General features: G+C 45.4%; 1 protein-coding gene across 2 annotated transcripts in view; it reads left to right on the top strand.

Moving 5' to 3' along the window:
• LOC110488609 (A disintegrin and metalloproteinase with thrombospondin motifs 2) overlaps positions 1–19,968 on the top strand; it is a 205,281-nt gene that overhangs the window by 127,746 nt on the left and 57,567 nt on the right. For both annotated transcript variants that reach the window (XM_036942741.2, XM_036942740.2), the window contains exon 4: positions 17,011–17,216. In XM_036942741.2, the coding sequence (XP_036798636.2) occupies positions 17,011–17,216 (206 nt within the window). The remainder of the gene's footprint in view (positions 1–17,010; positions 17,217–19,968) is intronic.

Raw genomic sequence — 19,968 nt, 5'->3', positions numbered from 1 at the left:
ACCAACACGAAAGAGATGATCGTGGACTACAGGAGACAGAAGAGGGAGCACGTCCCTATCCACATCGACGAGCCGCAGCGGAAATGGTCAAAAGCTTTAAGTTCCTTGACATGCACATCACTGAGGACCTGAAATGGTCCCAAATGGTGAAGAAGGAGCAATAACAACTTTACAATCTCAGCTGGCTGAAGAAATGTGTCATTGCCATTAAGAGCTTCTTGAATTTCAGATGCACCATTGAGAGCATTCTGTTGGGCTGCATCACCGCCTGGTACGGCAACTGCACCTCCCTCAACCTAATGGCTCTCAAGAGGGGTTGCGGTCAGTCCAACGCATCACCGAAGGCACGCTGCCAGCCCTCCAGGACATTTACAACACTCAGTGTCAAAGGAAGGCAAAGAAGATCATCACGGACCTCAGCCACCCGAGTCACGATCTGTTCACTCTGCTACCAGCATCAATGCCGGGACCGAAAGACTGAAAAACAGCTTCTATCTCCAGGCCAACAGACTATTGAACAGCCATCTCCTGTAGTATGAGACAAAGATATACTCACTAACGCAAAACACACACGCAAGCTAAGACACACACACACACACCTCATACACAAGAAGACTCCTGTACTATCATATACACTCACGCACACTCATACGCCCATACTCACAAACACACACACACACGCACACACACAGCCATCGCTGCTGTCCTATGTGTATAGAGACATTAAACACTTCCAGTTTCTTTTAAACAGTTTTTTTCACACTGTGTATTCATATACTGTATTATCCACATAGCTCATTCTAATATACTTACTACTGTGCATTGCATTTTTGATACACCGTTTATACACACTGCATATGTAAATACTGGATTCTTGACATAGCCCACTTTAATACATCCCCTTGTCTACATACAGTATCATTCTTACTATATGTTTTGGTGTAGATACGCATAGATTGCATTTTGGGTTGTTAATTGAATTTGTTCTTGATTTCTAGTTTTGGATGATCTATTGTTTGTGTACTTGTTTGACAATTTACTGCACTGTTAGGAGCTAGTAACACAAGCATTTCGCTCCATTCTTATAACATCTACTGAGCTGTTTACGCGACCAATAAATGTAGATTTTATTTGCGTGCGTGTGTGTGTGCGTGTGTGCGTGTGTGTGTGTGTGTGTGTGTGTGTGTACAGTAGTGGGACAGAGGGACTGAGAGGCAATTTCCACAGGCAGTGTAGTGAGACCTACTCCATTGCAATAGGAGAGAGAGAGAGAGAGAGAGGGAGAGAGAGAGACGCAGAGTTCCTCCTCTCTGTTTACAGTTCCTCTCCTCTCAGGCTCTATCGTTACAGCTCTGTGGAGGATGGAGAGATTGGAATAGGAAACAGGAAAGATATCTCATTACATCACAGTGGACAGGATGTGCATGGAAGCTTCCGGTTGTGTGTGTGTGTGTGTGTGTGTGTGTGTGTGTGTGTGTGTGTGTGTGTGTGTGTGTGTGTGTGTGTGTGTGTGTGTGTGTGTGTGTGTGTGCTTTAACAGCATACTAACATTGACTGTGTGAACTTTTCTAATGAACTCTGCAGGGGATTGCCAACTCTTGGTCCATGTATTCTCCCCTACAGTGGCTGAACTACACTAACTACACACACAGTGGTGTATGCGTGTGCGTGCATTCCTGTGCGTATTCAGGGTGGGGTGGGAGGTTGAGGAGGAACTGAGGACCCTCCCCTCGTAACTGGAAGCTCATAATGATTTCCTGTAAATATCAATGTTCTCATTAAAATCTGCATCATGGTCTGACCCGACCTTTGACTTCTCACATTTGGGATTGATGTAGTTCTCTATCTTGCCGTCTCCCTCTCTCCCTCCATCCCTCCTTCTACCTACCTCCCTCCCTCTCTCTCTTGTCTTCCCTCTCTCCCTCCTTCGCTCTCTTCCTCTCCCCGTCTTCCTCTCAATATCTCTCTCTCTCCCTCCCTCACTCTCTGAATGAGGATTAGGTGTGCGGTGGACCAAGGAGAATGAAACAGTGTTTAGTGTCAGAGCCAAATTGGAAAAGGTGGGGAATATTTCCCTTTAATAAGTATTTTATTGAATTTGGACTAGGAAAAGCCCCAATTTCCCGCTTTTTCCCATCCTCTCTTCTCCTCCCCTCTCTTCCCCTCATTCTCCTCCCCTGCTCTCTCCTCCTCTGAATCCAATACACAGTTTGTCTACAGTTACCATGCATTCCCAACAGCTGCTGATACTGCCAATTGTTTTTATGTGTTAATTTCACGGCATTAAGGAGTTGATTGTTTTGATTTACATACAGTTAATGAATTATTAACTTTGTATGTTTATTGTGGAATGTTATACTGCGTGTTGTATGAATGATTACATTTCTAGAGTTAACATTGCCAGAAAGTGTGAACCTCTTGATGCTTTGGAACGAACTTCATTGCGTTGTGTGAGTCCAGTCTTCAGGTGCTGTCCTCTACAGTAGAGTATCCTAGTGTTCGGTGAACATCTGGCCTGTTGATGATATTACAGTGGTGTGGTTCACGAGGACAGAGAGACAAGGGAAGAGATATTAGCTGTGCTGTGCTCTGCTCCCTGCTGGAGTATACTGTTACATACTATTACCCTGGAACGGAAGACGGCCCATTGATTAACCATGCTGCTCCCCAATGGAACCTGGAACCATCAGCGTTCCCAACGGAATCCCCAGCTCGGCTCTCTCTCTTTCAGGGAAGAGGGTCAGCATGTCGGGCGAGCCAGGGAAAGATTACAGGAGGAATAACAATAATAAGAAGAATACATGGGACTCATATATCACTTTTCAAGGACCCAAAGTCACTTGACAATGATGGAAATGAAAAAGGAAAACAACAAAACAGGAGTCAGAAGGAAACATCAGACTAAACAAAACGTGAATAAAGAGGGGCGTGGGCTCAAAGGCGGGAAAGTGTGTGATGTATCAGTGGATGGGGGGGGGGTTGGGGTTTGGAATGAATAGGTTGGAGAGGTTGTCGTCTCATAGGAGGGAGAAGAAAGGCAGCTATGTACTGTAAACCAACCGCCCACGCATGCACGTTAGCAGGCGTGCACACACGGCCATTTTTTTTTTTGGAGTCGTCTTAACCAAATGTCATTAAGTAACTGGTTCCACAGACATTTTTTTTCCCCCGTTTACTCAAAATGTTTCGGTTGAATGAACATTTTTAGTTGTCCCAAACATAGCTCCAACTTGAGAAGATGTAGGCAAGAAATTCAGTCAACTTAAATTGTCTCTTAATAAGTTCATCCAACAAATGTTTTTTATTTGGGCATCTTGCCTAAAACAAAACGGCTGTGGAACTGTACTGAACCAAAATATAAATGCAACATGCAACAGTTCAATGATTTTACTGAGTTACAGTTCATACAAAGACATCTGTCAATTAAAATGCAAAGGATGCAACCTTTCCAACAAGTAAAATGTATGCCCTGCTAGAGCTGCCCTGGTCAAGTTATTGTAAAGTGGAAATGTCTAGACGCAACAACGCCTCAGCCGCAAAATGGTACGCCACACAAGCTCACAGAATGGGACCGCCGGGTGCCGAAGAGCGAAGCATGTACAAATCGTCTGTCCTCAGTTGCAACACTCACTACGAGTTCCAAACTGCCTCTGGAGGCAACTTCAGAACAATAACTGTTCGTTGGGAGCTTCATGAAATAGGTCTCCATGGCCAAGCACCTGCACACAAACCTAAGATCACCATGGTCAATGCCAAGCGTCGGCTGGAGTGGTGTAAAGCTCGCCGGATGAATTTGGGTTTGGCGGAGGCCAGGGGAATGTTACCTGTCCGAATGCATAGTGCCAACGGTAAAGTTTGGTGGAGAAGGAATAATGGTCTGGGGCTATTTTTCATGGTTCATGGCTAGGCCCCTTAGTTCCAGTGAAGGGAAATCTTAATGCTACAAAACAAAATGCCATTCTAGATTCATCTGTGCTTCCAACTTTGTGACAAAAGTTTGAGGAAGGCCCTTCCCTTTTTCAGCATGACAATGCCCCCGTGCACAAAGCGAGGTCCATACAGAAATGGTTTGTCGAGATCAGTCTGGAAGAACTTGACTGGCCTGCACAGAGCCCTGACCTCAACCCCATCCAACACCTTTGGGTTGAATTGGAACGCTGACTGCGAGCCAGGTCTAATCGCCCAACATCAGTGCCCGACCTCACTAATCTTCTTGTTGGGGAATGGAAGCAAGTCCCCGCAGCAATGTTCCAACATCTAGTGGAAAACCCTTCCCAGAAGAGTGAAGGCTGTTATAGCAGAAAAGGGGGGACATACTCCATATTAATGCCTATGATTTTGGAATGAGATCACGTAGTGTAAGCATCATGTAGTGTAAGCATCATGTAGTGTATGCGTCTGTTCATCACAGATACCCAACAAAACAAAAAAAGTACCACCATTTGCTTCATGTAGCACGGCACATCTCCTTTGCATAGATTTGATCAGGCTGTGGATTGTGGGCTGTGGAATGTCCCACTCCTCTTTAATGGCTGTGTGAAGTTGCTGGATATTAGCGGGAACTGGAACACGCTGTCGTACACGTTGATCCAGAGCATCCCAAACATGATCAATGGGTGACATGTCTGGTGTGCGTGCAGGCCATGGAAGAACGGGGACATTTTCAGCTTCCAGGAATTGTGTACAAATCCTTTTGACATGGGGCTGTGCATTATCATGTTGAAACATGAGGTGATGGCGGTGGAGTAATGGAATGACAATGAGCCTCAAGATCTCTTCACGGAATCTGTGTGCTTTCAAATTGCCATCGATAAAATACAATTGTGTTTGTTGTCCGTAGCTTATGCCTGCCCAAACCATAACCCCATAACCCCCCCATAACCCCACAGCCACTATGGGGCACTGTTAACAACAGTGACATCAGGAAATCGCTCCCCCACACAACGCCATACACGAGGTCTGTGGTTGTGAGGCAAGTTGGACGTACTACCAAATTCTCTAAACAACATTGGAGGTGGCTTATGGTAAAGAAATGAGCATTAAATTATCTGGCAAACAGCTATGGTGGCCATTCCTGCAGTCAGCATGCCAGTTGCACGCTACCTCAAAACTTGAGACATCTGTGGCATTGTGTTGTGGGACAAAACTGCACATTTCAGAGTGGCCTTGTATTGTCCCCAGCACAAGGTGCACCTGTGTAATGATCATTCTGTTTAATCAGCTTTTCTTGATATGCCACACCTGTCAAGTGGATGGATTATCTTGGCAAAGGAGAAATGCTCATTAACAGGGATGTAAACAAATTTGTGCAGAACATTTGAGAAATATAAGCTTTTTGTGCATATTTAACATTCCTGTGATCTTTTATTTGAGCTCATAAAACATGGGATCAACATTTTAGATGTTGCGTTTATATTTTGGTTTAATGAAACAGAGCATTAAACGTACAATGTTTTCAACGTACATATTTGACCCACGTTGACATATGTTGTGTGCATGTTCATTTATACAGTCATTCATATTCAACATATTCAACCTGGGATTTCAATTCACAACCTCTTGGTTCACAGCATTCCAATCTTTTTGCTACTCCACCATGTCTGTCAATAACTGATTTCACGTGTGTTGCTACACTTTGTACTTAAAAAAAAAAAAAAGATCTCAGCTCTGTTAAAAGTACACTCAAGAAAACATATTTTATTAATCATAGTGATTGAGTAACATTAAAACAGAATAATATGCCCCACCAACATTAGGCAACAATATAGAAACAACTAAAAATGACTTCAATAAGAAAATCGTATCAATGATGAGAGAATATAGTGAGATTAAACGATAATTGACACAGACATGGTGGCATAGAACGATATATCAGAATGCCGTGAACCAGGAAGTTGTGTGTTAACATCCAAGGACAGGTTCAATGACATTTACTGTATAAATAAACGTGTGTCAAAAAATGTAAGTTGAAAAAATATTATGTTAAAAGCACATTCTTTTTTTAGTTAATATGCCTAAATAATAATTTATAGTTTAATGAACATATGAGACAAGTTGAGAAAACACATCATTTTAAATTGACCGAAGTTTTGCCCATGTTTTCTCAAGGTTGGGCCAACATTTTTTGTTGTTGTTCAGGTAACACATGGAGGGAAAAGTTGTGTAAACAAAAGATAGGCTGTGGAACCAGTTACTTAATAATAATTAGTTGAAACAACTACATGTGCGGTTGTTTTTTTTTTTTTTTTACAGTACACACACACAACAATACACACACACACACACCGGAGACGAGAAGAGAGATGGTTCATTATGGGTTTTGATGACATATATATTAGTTTGACTCTGGCACTGTTCATGGGCGATATGATTGAGAATGATGAATAATGTATGTCATTGTTTTTAATTGATAATTGCTATGAAGGACTCAGTTATGAAACACTGCCAATTGGCCACACAGATAGCACTTTATTAATTCTGCTTTGGCTGCCTCGAAAACTTGATGTTTAAAACAACAGGTTGTTGTACTTGGAGTGATAATGATCTTTGCGGTGAAATAATGCCAATAACAAAAGCCCAAACACTTTTATTTTATTCCAACTGTTATAATCCAATTCTAATGAGTATTCTTCAGCAGATTCATCATAATTGTTTTGGAAAACAAACATTCATCTTGATTAAAATACAATCTCCATTAAACTACTGTAATGTGTCCGTTGGGTTGCTGGGTTAGACTAGATCATGAGTGTATCATGGCTTATGGGCTTTCATAAACCATAAGTAGAAAAGCCTATTCTCCATCCCTATGGCAATAGTGTGTGTCTCTCTCACTGTATGGGAGGACTGGAGAGAGAGGCGAGACCATTTGCATACATATTGTATCACACCTCTGGATGGGATCCTCTCTGTCTCTCTCTCTCTCTCTCTGTCGCTCTCTATCATTCTTCATATCTCTCCCCCCATGAAGCTTCTAAAGGAACACGTAATGAAGTGAGGAAATGAAGAGAGAAGGAGAGGAGGAGAGGAGGAGAGAATAGAAGAGAGAAGAGTTCTGTGTTCTCTGTGATGTTGAGATATTTTTCTGGTCTGGCTGTACGTTGAGTTTGTACGTTTCAGACTTGTTCATTGGTTAAGTAACAATTCTCATATATATATATATACATGTGTGTGTGTGCGTTGTGTTGTTGACGAGTGTCCATCTGATGTTTGTGTTTGCTGTGAATTGTTGTGAACGTCCGTTGTTGTGAACGTCCGTTGTTGTGAACGTCCGTTGTTGTGAACGTCCGTTGTTGCTGAATGTGGACATTTCAGACTTGTCGATTGATAATGCAATGATTCTCACTGTCTGTGTGTGTGTGTGTGTGTACGTGCATGTACGCGAGTGCGTGAGTGTGTGCATTCGGACGCCTGCGTTGGGGCGTCCGTGTGTGTGTCATGACACCAAACTGATCAACACCCAACCATCTCTGACCTCTCATTGTGTCTCCGTATCAGCAATCTTGAGTCAAATTGGAGCAGTAACAATAGACAGGAGAGCAAAGGAGACAGCTCTGCTATGGAGAGATAAAGTGAAGAGCCTTTCTGTATTCTGTCACCTGTCAGTCTGGGGAATGTGACTAGATCAGTTGCCAGTGAAATGGAAGGACATGCAGAATCCATACAGAATGAAGACTGGTCGTCTCTCTCTCTCTCTCTCTCTCTCTCTCTCTCTCTCTCTCAATTCAATGGGCTTCATTGCCATGGGAAACATGTTTCTATCTCTGTGTCTGTGTGTCTTTCTCTCCCTCCCTCTCCTGTCTGTCTCTGGTGGTGACACAGTGATCAGGCTGACATATGTGTGGCTGGCTGTCATAATACGTCAGCCCCGGTCGCAGCTCGCAGGCGGTCCCTCCTTAACACCAGTCTGTCAGGAAAATACAGGGCCCCCAGCCATGTGTGTTGTGTGTGCGTTTTTGTTTGCGTGTGCATGTGTGTCTGACGACTTGTGACCTGCAGGTCAAAAAGGGTGAGGGCAGGTGTCTCTAGGGGTGAGGAGGGGTGTGGCTAGGTGCCAGATGCTGTCCAGACAAAAACAGTTTCGAATACACATGCGCTTAAACAGACGCACACACTCACAATTACCTCTCCTCCCTATTCACCTGCCTGTGTAGCAGAAACTGTACTGCCCCCTTTCAGTGACGGGAACACGTGGGCAAAGAATTTGATGGTGACCTGTGAGAGATGGATCCGTCTGGCTGTGGACAGTGGTGGGATTATTCTCCCATCTCTAGTGTGGGGGCGAGCAGCAGGAAGTAGTGTCTTCCCTCCCTGCCTCCCTCCCTGCCTGGAGGACATGTTTCTCCGGCCGTTTATTTCATAAGAGAAAGAGACACTCCTTTCGAAATCTTTCCTTCGCGGAGACCTAACCCTAAATCAAGCTCGATGAGAGTCAGAAAGGCTTGATATCAGCAAGGCGTGTGTGTGTGTGCACGTAGTAGCAAGTTAGGGTTAAGTGCCTTGCTCAAGGACAAATTGACAGATTCTTCAGCTTGACAGCTCAGGTATTCGAACCAGCAACCTTTCAGTTACTGGCAACGTTCTAACCATTAGGCTACCTGCCACCCTGTGTGTGTGTGTGTGTGTGTGTGTGTGTGTGTGTGTGTGTGTGTGTGTGTGTGTGTGTGTGTGTGTGTGTGTGTGTGTGTGTGTGTGTGTGTGTGTGTGTGTGTGTGTGTGTGTGTGTGTGTGTGTGTGTGTGTGTGTATGTATGTTTGTTAACTTGGTGGAACTAAATAGCCCTGGCTTTACTGTATAAGATGCTAAGGCAGTGTGGTTGGGGAACTCTTGGATTTCTCTGTATATTGTGTCTCCTTATAATAGACAATGATAGTCTTGATGGTTAATGTAGCGCTCAACAGGGAAGATTATGGCATTATTGTGCTGCGTCTCTTCAACTTATCCTCTAGGTCGGTCTATTACCCACTCATATTCAGTTTATTTTCCGTAGAGAGAGTTAGCTAAACAAATCAGGCTAAATTGCATTATTGCAGTGATTGGATCATATTATCGTCAGCCTTAGCACAGTAACACACGCACACGCACACACACACACACACACACACACACACACACACACACACACACACACACACACACACACACACACACACACACACACACACACACACACACACACACACACACACACACACAGGTGAGACATGGCAATGTAGCAGGACTCTGAAGCACAGAATGCAACAAGCTCTCACAGTCTCTCTGCAGAATCCGACATTTGTCCATAAACGTAACATTTCAAAGGTTAAGTTAAGGGTTAAGGTTTGGGATAGGGTTAAAACAAACAAATACAAAACTAGTTCCTAGCCATCCACCATCCCAGTGTACAACGCCCTAGAAAATCCCAATCCTTCTTGATGGTAATAGCGCTCACCATTGCCCCTAGTTGTCGTTTTTGAAGTAATCTCCCAACATCCTGCTTACATGGACAGATGTCGAATTTCGCAGTGGATCTTAAGCGACATGGCTGCAGAATCCTCCCCATCCCACAGACAGGGCCTGAACTTGATCCAGACAGTTACATAATGATGTGGCTATACAGGCCTCTATGTCTCCTGGCTCTCTATCTGACTGGTACCTCTCTCATCTTGGGAGAAAGCTCACTAAGGTCAGATGAACACATGCTAATGATGCACAGTGAGCACAGTGTCGCAAAACTAATGGAACTCATTGTTTGTGTTGTATTTTACAGTAACAGGTGTGATGGACTAAAGTCAGTAAATCATGAACTGGTCCCCTAAATCCACCCAATCAAATGAACAATACCAGCCAAGACCTGGAAATGACTGATCTGTTTGACCATGGGGACAATGGGGACCATGGGGATAAATTAGTGGTGGAATACTGAAATGAATCATTCCGAAAACACTTTTTTTTCTAAACAGTTATTGGTTAATTAAAGCAAGTTTTAATTAATATATTTTAATCATTTACATTGCAGGTTGTGCTTTGAGAATTGCAATCTGTCAAATTTGATTGCTGATTAAATGACTAAACAATGAAACCTATAAAATAAGGTGAATCAGAGTTGAATATGTGTATCATCAGAGCCTCTTCGTCTTATACTGCGTTCTGTTCTTTGTCTTTACTTTTAATGAGTGCTCGCTCGGTGGAGGTGCGACTGACATTTTTTGCGACCTCACAATGCGTTGCTACATGTCCAGATGCTAGCGGCCGGTTTAACGATCCGCGCCACTCATCACCTTGACGACCTATAAACCTGTCGCCAAGGAGCCAAAGTGTCCATGCTTTGAGCTATGTGGCCAAGGTGTGCATTTGTAAGCAAAGTAGTCTTGTGTGTGTGTGTGTGGGGTGTGTGTGTGTGTGTGGGGGGGGGGGGGGGATATGATAGGTGTGTGTACCTGTGTGCCTGTGTGTGTGATGTTTGTTGAGTCAGTGAGCTGGATTACATAAATCACTAGGTATGAGCAACAAGATCTCACGGTTTAACCAATTTGACTTCAGATTCTGACGTTTTTCCATGTTTCTCCAAACCTTAAATGCCTAAGTAGCTCCAAATGTCAACTTTAAACATGTTTTGGGTTGCTCCTCCTGCAACTCAGGTTGCACTGCTGCTGTCTCTCATTCTGACTGGTTAAGTTAAGAGGTTTGAGGGTTAAAACACCATCTCAGTCCACAACGCCCTAACAAAGCCCAAGCCTACTTGAAATAGCGCTCACCGTTGCCCCTAGTAGCGGGTTTTGAAGGCATCTCCCGATGTCCTCGGGACATGGATGGATGTCTAATTTCGAAGAGAATCTTGAGTCACTTGGCTAGGTATGAGGCCTTGCACTGGAGTAACCTCGACATGTCTGACATCAAGGTCTCTACTGTTCGCATACGCACACATGCACACTAGTGGAGACACACCAAGAGAGAGAGACACACACACACACACACACACACACCAAGAGAGAAGCAACGGAAAGAATATGTGTCTAAGGTCATTGCCACCTGAACATTTTCCACAGCTCTTCAGAGTACAAAGAAACCTTCCACACTATGTCCTGCCACACGGTCTGCTTTAGCAATGACATCTCAATATTAGGACAGCTTTGACCTGAATAATCACCATTAGTCTCCTCCTCTATACACTCTTAGAAAAAAGGTTTCCAAAGGGTTCTTTGGCCATCCCCATGGGAGAACCCTTAATGGTTCCAGGTAGAACCCTCTGGACAGGGTTCTACATAGAACCCAAAAGGGTTCTACCTGGAACCAAAAATGGTTCTCCTATCAGATAGGTTTTTTTTTTCTCTCTCTCTCTCTCTCTCTCTCTCTCTCTCTCTCTCTCTCTCTCTCTCTTTCTCTCTCTCTCCCTCCCCCCTCCAGGCACTCAGACATCCTTGACATTTGCAAAGGTTGAAAGACAGAGTACCTTTGTCTCCTAATAAGGGCCGGCTCTCCTCCACCTGAATGAGAAGTCCTAGGGGGAAGAGAGGGGAGAGACCAGAGGGAGGCAGTGGGGTGTCTTTTTTAGGGGGAGAGGGTGAAATAATATGTTTATGTCTCACTGGTAAAAGGGAGGGGGAGGCAAGGGGATGTTTTGGTAGAGGGGGGGTAGGTAAAAGGGTCATATTTTATTTATTTTACTGTGGTCCCGTGTGGCTAATTTGGTAGAGCAGGGTGCTTGCAATGCCAGGGTTGTGGGTTTAATTGCCACAGGGGGCCCAGTATGAAAAAACTACTAAAATATATGCACAGTAAGATGCTCTGGATAAGAGTGTTTGCTAAATGACAACTTTTTTTTGATGTAAATGGCCCATCACTCTACCCATGGAATGTAAATATATTCTGACTGCACTGCATCTGATTCAGGAGAGATGGAGAGGAGAGGGAGGAGAAGAGGGAAAACAGGATTAGGGAAGAAAAGGAGAAAGACAAGATGGACATTGTATCAGTCTTTTATGTCTTGCAGAGAAAGTGGTGTAGGTGACAATAACAACAACTTTTTTAAATAGGCAGAATTATTTTGTTAGCATTGTCAAGACGAGCCAGACACAGTGAAACACATAGACTGATTACAGAACTGTAGGTGAGAAGAGTAGATGTTGTTTATTTCTGTGTACCTGGTGGCAGTCTCTGGAGGGAGACACTGATGCCTCTCCACAAGACTGTGACACTCGCTATAAATATAGTGAAGAAGACTGAAGCAGAACTGTGACACTCAAGGTCTTTCTGGTTTCTCTTCGTCGCTTTCTCTTTCTCTCGCTCTCGCTCTCTCTCTCTCTCTGTGTCTCTCTCTCTCTGTCTCTCTCTGTCTCTCTGTCTCTCTCTCTCTCTCTCTCTCTCTCTCTTGCTCTCTCTCTGTCTTATAGAGATAAATTATGACTTCACATCTCTTTCTCTCTCTCTCTCTCTCTCTCTCTCTTTCTTTTTCTCTTAGGACACCTGCTCAAAAGCTATTCAAGTTAAGGAAGTAGGCAGGCTGAGTTTACTCAAGGCCCAGGAATGACAGATGCAGTTGTTTGTAATAGACCTGTGGGCTTCGGGGAAGAAAATGAAGTCGACATTAGAGGGCAACCGTTAACAAGGGATGTTTTCGCTGTTATTTCCTTACCCCAATTTTTTCTTTATTGAAACTCTACATAATTCCCACCCTAATTTGCAGTCATAGGACATGTTCGCCAAAGGAATGCCATCCTCGTAAAAAAGACCAAAGAGTTCAAAAGCTGCTTTCCGTCAATTGTGTTACGTAATCAGAAGTAAAAAATATCTGAACTAAACCTGTCTTTAAAAGCAGATGCTGTGGTTATGACATCATGCTCGTAATAAAAAAAAAAAAGTTATTTTAAACAAAGGACAGGGGCCTTAATTTGAGCTAATTCCGTTAACGATGGTAAGAAATTGTCAACACGTGTGCTCACAGACACATGATAGGGTAGACAATGGCACCTGCTGGAAAAATGCATTTACACCCATGGGTGTTTAAGAAAAAATATCACATTTAATTATAATTTTTTCCCCTGCAGTTTTTCCCTGCACTTCCACTTTAGTTAGAGATAGGAAGCTGACATTCTCACCATGTTCTGTCACTCATGTGTAGCTGCAACTGAATCCTATTCCTCAGACTCCGCAGACAATATTAGCCATGCGGCGCGTTGTTTTACCCATGAGCCGGTTGCCTAGGTAACGTTGCATAAGAGGAGCGGGAAGGAAAGGATGCCCCTTGCTAATTGACAGACGGGAGACTAGGTGGCAGATCTACCCAGCAGCCCCGTTGCTCTCTTGCGCTCGCTCTCTCTCTCTCCCTCCATCTCTCCATATATCGCTCCCCCTATCTCTCTCTTTCTCTCTCTCTCTCTTGTTCTCTCTCTCTTTCTATCTCTATCACTTCCCGTTGCTAAATGAGAGATGGGAGACTAGGTGGCAGATCTACACAGCAGCCCCCTAGCTCTCTCTCTCTCTCTCTCTCTCTCTCTCTCTCTCTCTCTCTCTCTCTCTCTCTCTCTCTCTCTCTCACATCTCTGTAGTTTCTCTTACCAACACTTTATACGCCAACACACTGATTGTATGTGTTAAACTAGTGTGGATCCAACAGTTCAACATAGTGTGTGTTAAAAAAACAATATGGCCCCTAATGCATCTCTCCATATGTGTTCGCTTAGTGTCTCTTCATCCTAATATCACTCTCCTTTGTATCAAGTTTTCTTTCCTTATTATATGAGTAAAAAAATACACTGTATATACAAAATAATGGGGACACCCCTTAAAATTAGTTGATTCCTGGGCACTCCCGGGTGGCGCAGTGATTAAGGGCACTGTACTGCAGCGCCAGCTGTGCCACCAGAGACTCTGGGTTCGTGCCCAGGTTCTGTCGTAACCGGCCGTGACCGGGAGGTCCGTGGGACGACGCACAATTGGCCTAGCGTCGTCCGGGTTTGGCCGGTAGGGAAATCCTTGTCTCATCGTGCACCAGCGACTCCTGTGGCAGGCAGTGCGCGCTAACCAAGGTTGCCAGGTGCATGGTGTTTCCTCCGACACATTGGTGCTGCTGGCTTCCGGGTTGGATGTGCGCTGTGTTAAGAAGCAGTGTGGCTTGGTTGGGTTGTGTATCGGAGGAAGCATGACGTTCAACCTTCGTCTCTCCCGAGCCCGTATGGGAGTTGTAGCGATGAGAGAAGGTAGTAGCTACTAAAAACAATTGGATACCATGAAATTGGGGAGAAAAAGGGGTAAAACAAACACCAAAAAAAAATTCTGCTATTTCAGCCAATCCCGTTGCTGACAGGTGTATAAAATGTAGCACACACCCATGAAATCTCCATAGACAAACATTGGCAGTAGAATGGCCTTACTGAAGAGCTCAGTGACATTCAACGTGGCACCGTCATAGTCAGTTTGTCACATTTCTGCCCTGCTTAGAGCTGCAAGTTGAAGTGCTGTTATAGTGAATTGGAAACGTCTAGGAGCAACAACGGAGTGGTAGGCCACACAAGCTCACAGAACAGGGCCACTAAGTGCTGAAGCAAGTAGCGAGTAAAGTAATTTGTCCTTGGTTGTATCCCTCAATATTGAGTTTCAAACTGCCTCTGAAAGCAACGTCAGCACAAGAGCTGTTCGTCGGGAGCTTTATGAAATGGGTTTTGTATGGCCGAGTACTCGCGCACAAGCCTAAGATCACCATGCGCAATGTCAAGCGTCAGCTGGAGTGGTGTAAAGCTCACCGCCATTGGATTCTGGAGCAGTGTAAAGGAGTTTTCTGGAGTGATGAAGGCCAGGAGAATGCTACCTTCCCCAACGCATAGTGCCAACTGTAAAGTTTGGTGAAGGAGGAATAAAGGGGGCTGTTTTTCATGGTTCGGTCTAGGCCCTTTAGGTCTAGTGAAGGGATATCTTAATGCTACAGCATACAATGACATTCTAGACGATTCTGTACTTCGAACTTTGTGACAATAGTTGGTTTGTTGAGACTGACCTGACCTAAACCTCATCGAACACCTTTGAGATGAATTGGAACGCCTACTGCGAGCCAAGTCTAATCGCCCAACATCAGTGCCCGACCTCACTAATGCTCTTGTGGCTGAATGGAAGCAAATTCCCAGATCCAGTGGAAAGCCTTCCCAGAAGAGTGGCGGTTGTTATAGCAGCAAAAGGGGGGGACCAACTGCATATTAATGCCCATGATTTTGGATGAGATGTTTGACGAGCAGGTGTCCACACACTTTTGGTGTAGCTTAGTTATACCTGTCCAATTGAGATGCTACCAATATAATTGAATAAGCACCACCAGTGGACTAAGCACCACCTAAATGGGGATCAAAGTCTCACCTCTATTTGGCCTAGCGTTCTGGGTCTACTAAATATATAAACAGTGATTGAGTGTCTTGAGGAATATGTCTGTACTCTAAGTATTGTCATGTTAAATGTGCAGTGTAGTGTACTATACTTGAGTTTCCCACGCTTTCCCACAGTGACCACGCAACTGCTCCCCACAGTGAAGCATCTCGCTCTGTGAGACCACGTCCCTCAGCCTGTTTGCGCTGCCTGGCAACTGCAGGCTAAGGCCACGCGCATACATGCTCTAACACACACACTCCTCAGCTAAGAGTGGCTCCGTGCAGAGCCTGACAGGACATGGCTTGCAGATTCCAGATTGGCTTGTAGACTCCAGATTGCCGTGGTGTTCCCAGTCTACCCAACAAGCGGAGAATGTTCCATGGAGGCCACATTGTTTCTGTTTATGTCGAGAGGTGGGATGAGGAGAGCCAGCCTTGGCTTTGGAGACGGCATAATTTATCCTCTCCTGAATCACAACACAACACTCCAGCTACAGTATCTCAGCCCGATACACACAGCTACTTGTGTGTGTGTGTGTGTGTGTGTGTGTGTGTGTGTGTGTGTGTGTGTGTGTGTGTGTGTCTAAGAAGTTCTAAGCTTCAATTTCCTCGGCGTACACATCACTGACGATTTGAAATGGTCCGCTCACAGAGACAGTGTGGGGAAGAAGGCTCAACAGTGCCTCTTCAACCACAAGAGACTGAAGAAATTTGGCGTGGCCCTTAAAACACCAAACATTTACAGATGCACAGTTGAGAGCATCCTGTCGGGCTGTATCACCGCCTGGTATGGCAACTGCTCCGCCCACAACCGCAGGGCTCTCCAGAGGGTGATGTGGTCTGCCCAACGCATCACCGGGGGAAAACTACCTGCCCTCCATGACACCTACAGCACCCGATGTCACAGGAAGGCCAAAAAGATCATCAACAACATCAACCACCTGAGCCACGGCCTGTTTACCCCGCCATCATCCAGAAGGCGAGATCAGTGCAGGTGCATCACAGCTGGGGCCGAGAGACTGAAAAACAGCTTCTTTCTCAAGGCATCAGACTGTTAAATAGCCATCACTAGCCGACTTCCACCCGGTTACGTAACCCTGCACCTTAGAGGCTGCTGCCCTATATACATAGACTTGGAATCACTGGCCACTTTAATAATGGAACACTAGTCACATTAATGTTTAAATTATGTTTACATTCTGCTTTACTCATCTCACATGTATATACTGTATTCTATTCTACTGTATTTTAGTCAATGCCACTCCGGCATTGCTCAATCCAATATTGATGTATTTCTTAATTCCAGTCTTTAATTTTTATATTAGTGTGTATTGTTGTGAACTGTTAGATACTACTGCACTGCTGGAGCTAGGAACACATTTCGATACACCTGCAATGACGTCTGCTAAATATGTGTACGTGACCAATGAAACTTGATTTGATTTGACGTCTATTGAGTGTTTCGCCACCACACAATCTGGGATGTGAATTACAATATTGGTTTGATTAGTCAAATCTGTTAGAGATATATTTACATATTTACCAACAGTTATACCTAAATATTTGTGCTTTCAGCCTGTGTCTCAGGCATCACGCTGGTGTGTGTGTGTCTGTGAGTGTGTGCATGTGTATGTGTGTGTGTTTTAGATATTAACCCTGTCTGTGTTTGTGTTGTCTCTAGGTGCTGATCTGCCTAGTATGATGGACCTGGAGTCCCTGTATCGTGGTGTGGAGCAGAGCATCAACCAGACCCGAGCCCAGAGACAGAGGAGACAGAGTCCAGAAAGAGCCTACAACATCGAGGTCCTACTGGGGGTGGACGACTCTGTGGTGCAGTTCCACGGCAAGGAAAACGTCCAGAAGTACCTGCTCACACTCATGAACATCGTAAGTACAGTACACTCACACCACAGGAGACTGCTGAGGGGAGAACGGCTCATAAAAATGGCCCGGAGCGAATGGAACGGAGTCAAACACCTGGAAACCATGTGTTTGATGTATTTGACACCATTCCCACTGATTCCCGCTCCAGTTATTACCACGCGCCCGTTCTCCCCAATTAAGGTGCCACCAACCTCCTCACACAGAGTCATACACACATTGTAGGATACTATGTGCATTATGCACCATTAGTGTGCCCCTAGCCCCTGTGTCTTCTGTTAGAAAGATGCTGCAAGCGGTTGATTCACTTGAACACTTTAATCCAATAACCAGAAGAGTAATGAAGACGACTGTAGTATAATGTGTATGTGGTTTCTACAAGAGAATAAATAATTATACGATAAGTCATGCATGAAGAGTCATCAGCAACACAGTAATGCAGCAATAAGGAAATATGCATAGACGTAATGGCAGAAGAATATGCATCATAATCTGGAATGTACAGTATACACAAATACAATGGCAAATATTATATGAAAGATGTATAAATAATAGGACAGGGATATACACTGAGTGCACAAAACATTGACCACCTGCTCTTTCCATGACATATACTGACCAAGTGAATCCAGGTGAAAGCTATGATCCCTTATTGTTGTCAATTGTTAAATCGACTTCAATCAGTGTAGATGAAGAGGAAGAGACAGGTTAAAGAAGGATGTTTAAGTCTTAAGACAACTGAGACATGGATTGTTTATGTGTGCCATTCAGAGGGTGAATGGGCAAGACCAAACATTTAAGTGGATTTTAATGGGGAATGGTAGTAGATGCCAGGCGCACCGGTTTGAGTGTGTCAACAACTGCAACGGTGCTGGGTTTTTCATGCTCAACAGTTTCCCATGTGTATCAAGAATGGTCCATCACACAAAGGACATCCAGCCAATTTGACACAACTGTGGGAAACATTGGAGTCAACATTGGCCAGCATCCCTGTGGAACACTTTCGACACCTTGTAGAGTCCATGCCTCTATAAATTGAAGGTGTTCCTAATGTTTGGTACACTCAGTGTGTGGACAGGCGAGTGGCAAGGCTAACTAGCAAAGAGCTAACAAGGACATATTAGCCATGGGAGCTAACACCTCAAGTGCACCCGCTGCTGAGGAGAGAGAGCGAGTGAGAGGAGCCTGGCCTAGGTTACTGTTGTTGATCGCTAAGATGGGGGCCTTTTTCATTGAAGAAAATCAAAAGTTAGACAAGAAAGAGTACAGACTAGTGAAAAGAAGCCGACAAGGGGATGTCCTTCATTGTGACAAGTTGTAATATTGTCGTGGACACAGATGAGAAGAACGTTAGCGTGGCCAAATGGACTATGTGTGCAACTCGCTATTCAGGTTTGAATTTTCAAACTTGAATTTATTTATTTGTGTATTTGTCACGGCCGTCCTCCTCTTCATCTGAAGAGGAGAGGCGAGATGGATCTGAAGACCAATACGCAGCGTGGTAAGTGTCCATGGTGAATCTTTAATAAAGAAAGACTGAACACTATACAAAAGAGTAACAAAAACAATAAACCAAATACGACCGTGAAGCTACAAAATGAGACCTGTGCTGACACAAGCCACTAACATAGACAATCACCCACAAACAAACAGTGCAACCCAGGCTACCTAAGTATGATTCTCAATCAGAGACAACTAATGACACCTGCCTCTGATTGAGAACCACACTAGGCCGAAAACATAGAAATGCCCCAAAACATAGAAAAACAAACATAGACTGCCCACCCAACTCACGCCCTGACCATACTAAATAAATACAAAACGGAAATAAAGGCCAGAACGTGACAGTACCCCCCCCCCCAAAGGTGCGGACTCCGGCCGCAAAACCTTGACCTATAGGGGAGGGTCTGGGTGGGCGTCTGTCCGCGGTGGCGGCTCTGGCGCGGGACGCGGACTCCACTTCATCATTGTCTTAGTCCGCTTTATTGTCCGCCTCCGTGGCTTCCTCACCATGGCCACCCTACTCAATGACCCCACTGGACAGAGGGGCAGAGGGGCTCCGGCAGCGGCGCCGGACAGGCGGGAGGCTCCGGCAGAGGCGCCGGACAGGCGGGAGGCTCCGGCAGAGGCGCCGGACAGGCGGGAGGCTCCGGCGCCGGACAGGCGGGAGGCTCCGGCGCCGGACAGGCGGGAGGCTCCGGCAGCGGCGCCGGACAGGCGGGAGGCTCCGGCAGCGGCGCCGGACAGGCGGGAGGCTCCGGCAGCGGCGCCGGACAGGCGGGAGGCTCCGGCAGCGGCGCCGGACAGACAGGACCACCTGCAGGGAGGAGACAGAGAGACAGCCTGGTGCGTGGGGCTGCCACAGGAACCACCAGGCTGGGGAGACCTTCAGGAGGCTTGGGGTTAGGAGGCACCTGAAGGACCGGGCTGTGGGGGAGCACTGGAGCTCTGGTGCGCAACCTTGGCACCACTTCCCCAGGCTGGATAACCACTGGGATAACCAACCCAGACCCTCCAGAGTACAGGCACAGGTTGAACCGGGCTGTGGGTAAGCACGGGAGATCTAGTGCTTACTACACGCATCTCTCCCTTAGGCTCCACTCCCACATTCGCCCGGCACGAGCGGAGCGCAGGCAGAGGACGCACTGCACCCTCCCAGCGCCCCGGAGACACAGCACGCAGAGCCGGCGCAGGATACCCTGGACCAAAACTGCGTACCGGCGACCAGACCCGCTGAGCAGGCACCATACGACCTGGC

The sequence above is a fragment of the Oncorhynchus mykiss genome, chromosome 14, assembly GCF_057628025.1.
Source record: "Oncorhynchus mykiss isolate SJ-2025 chromosome 14, ASM5762802v1, whole genome shotgun sequence".
NCBI classification, from domain to species: Eukaryota; Metazoa; Chordata; class Actinopteri; order Salmoniformes; family Salmonidae; genus Oncorhynchus; species Oncorhynchus mykiss.
The sequence above is the reverse complement of the archived record's forward strand: the minus strand, read 5'-3'. Positions and strand labels throughout refer to the sequence as shown.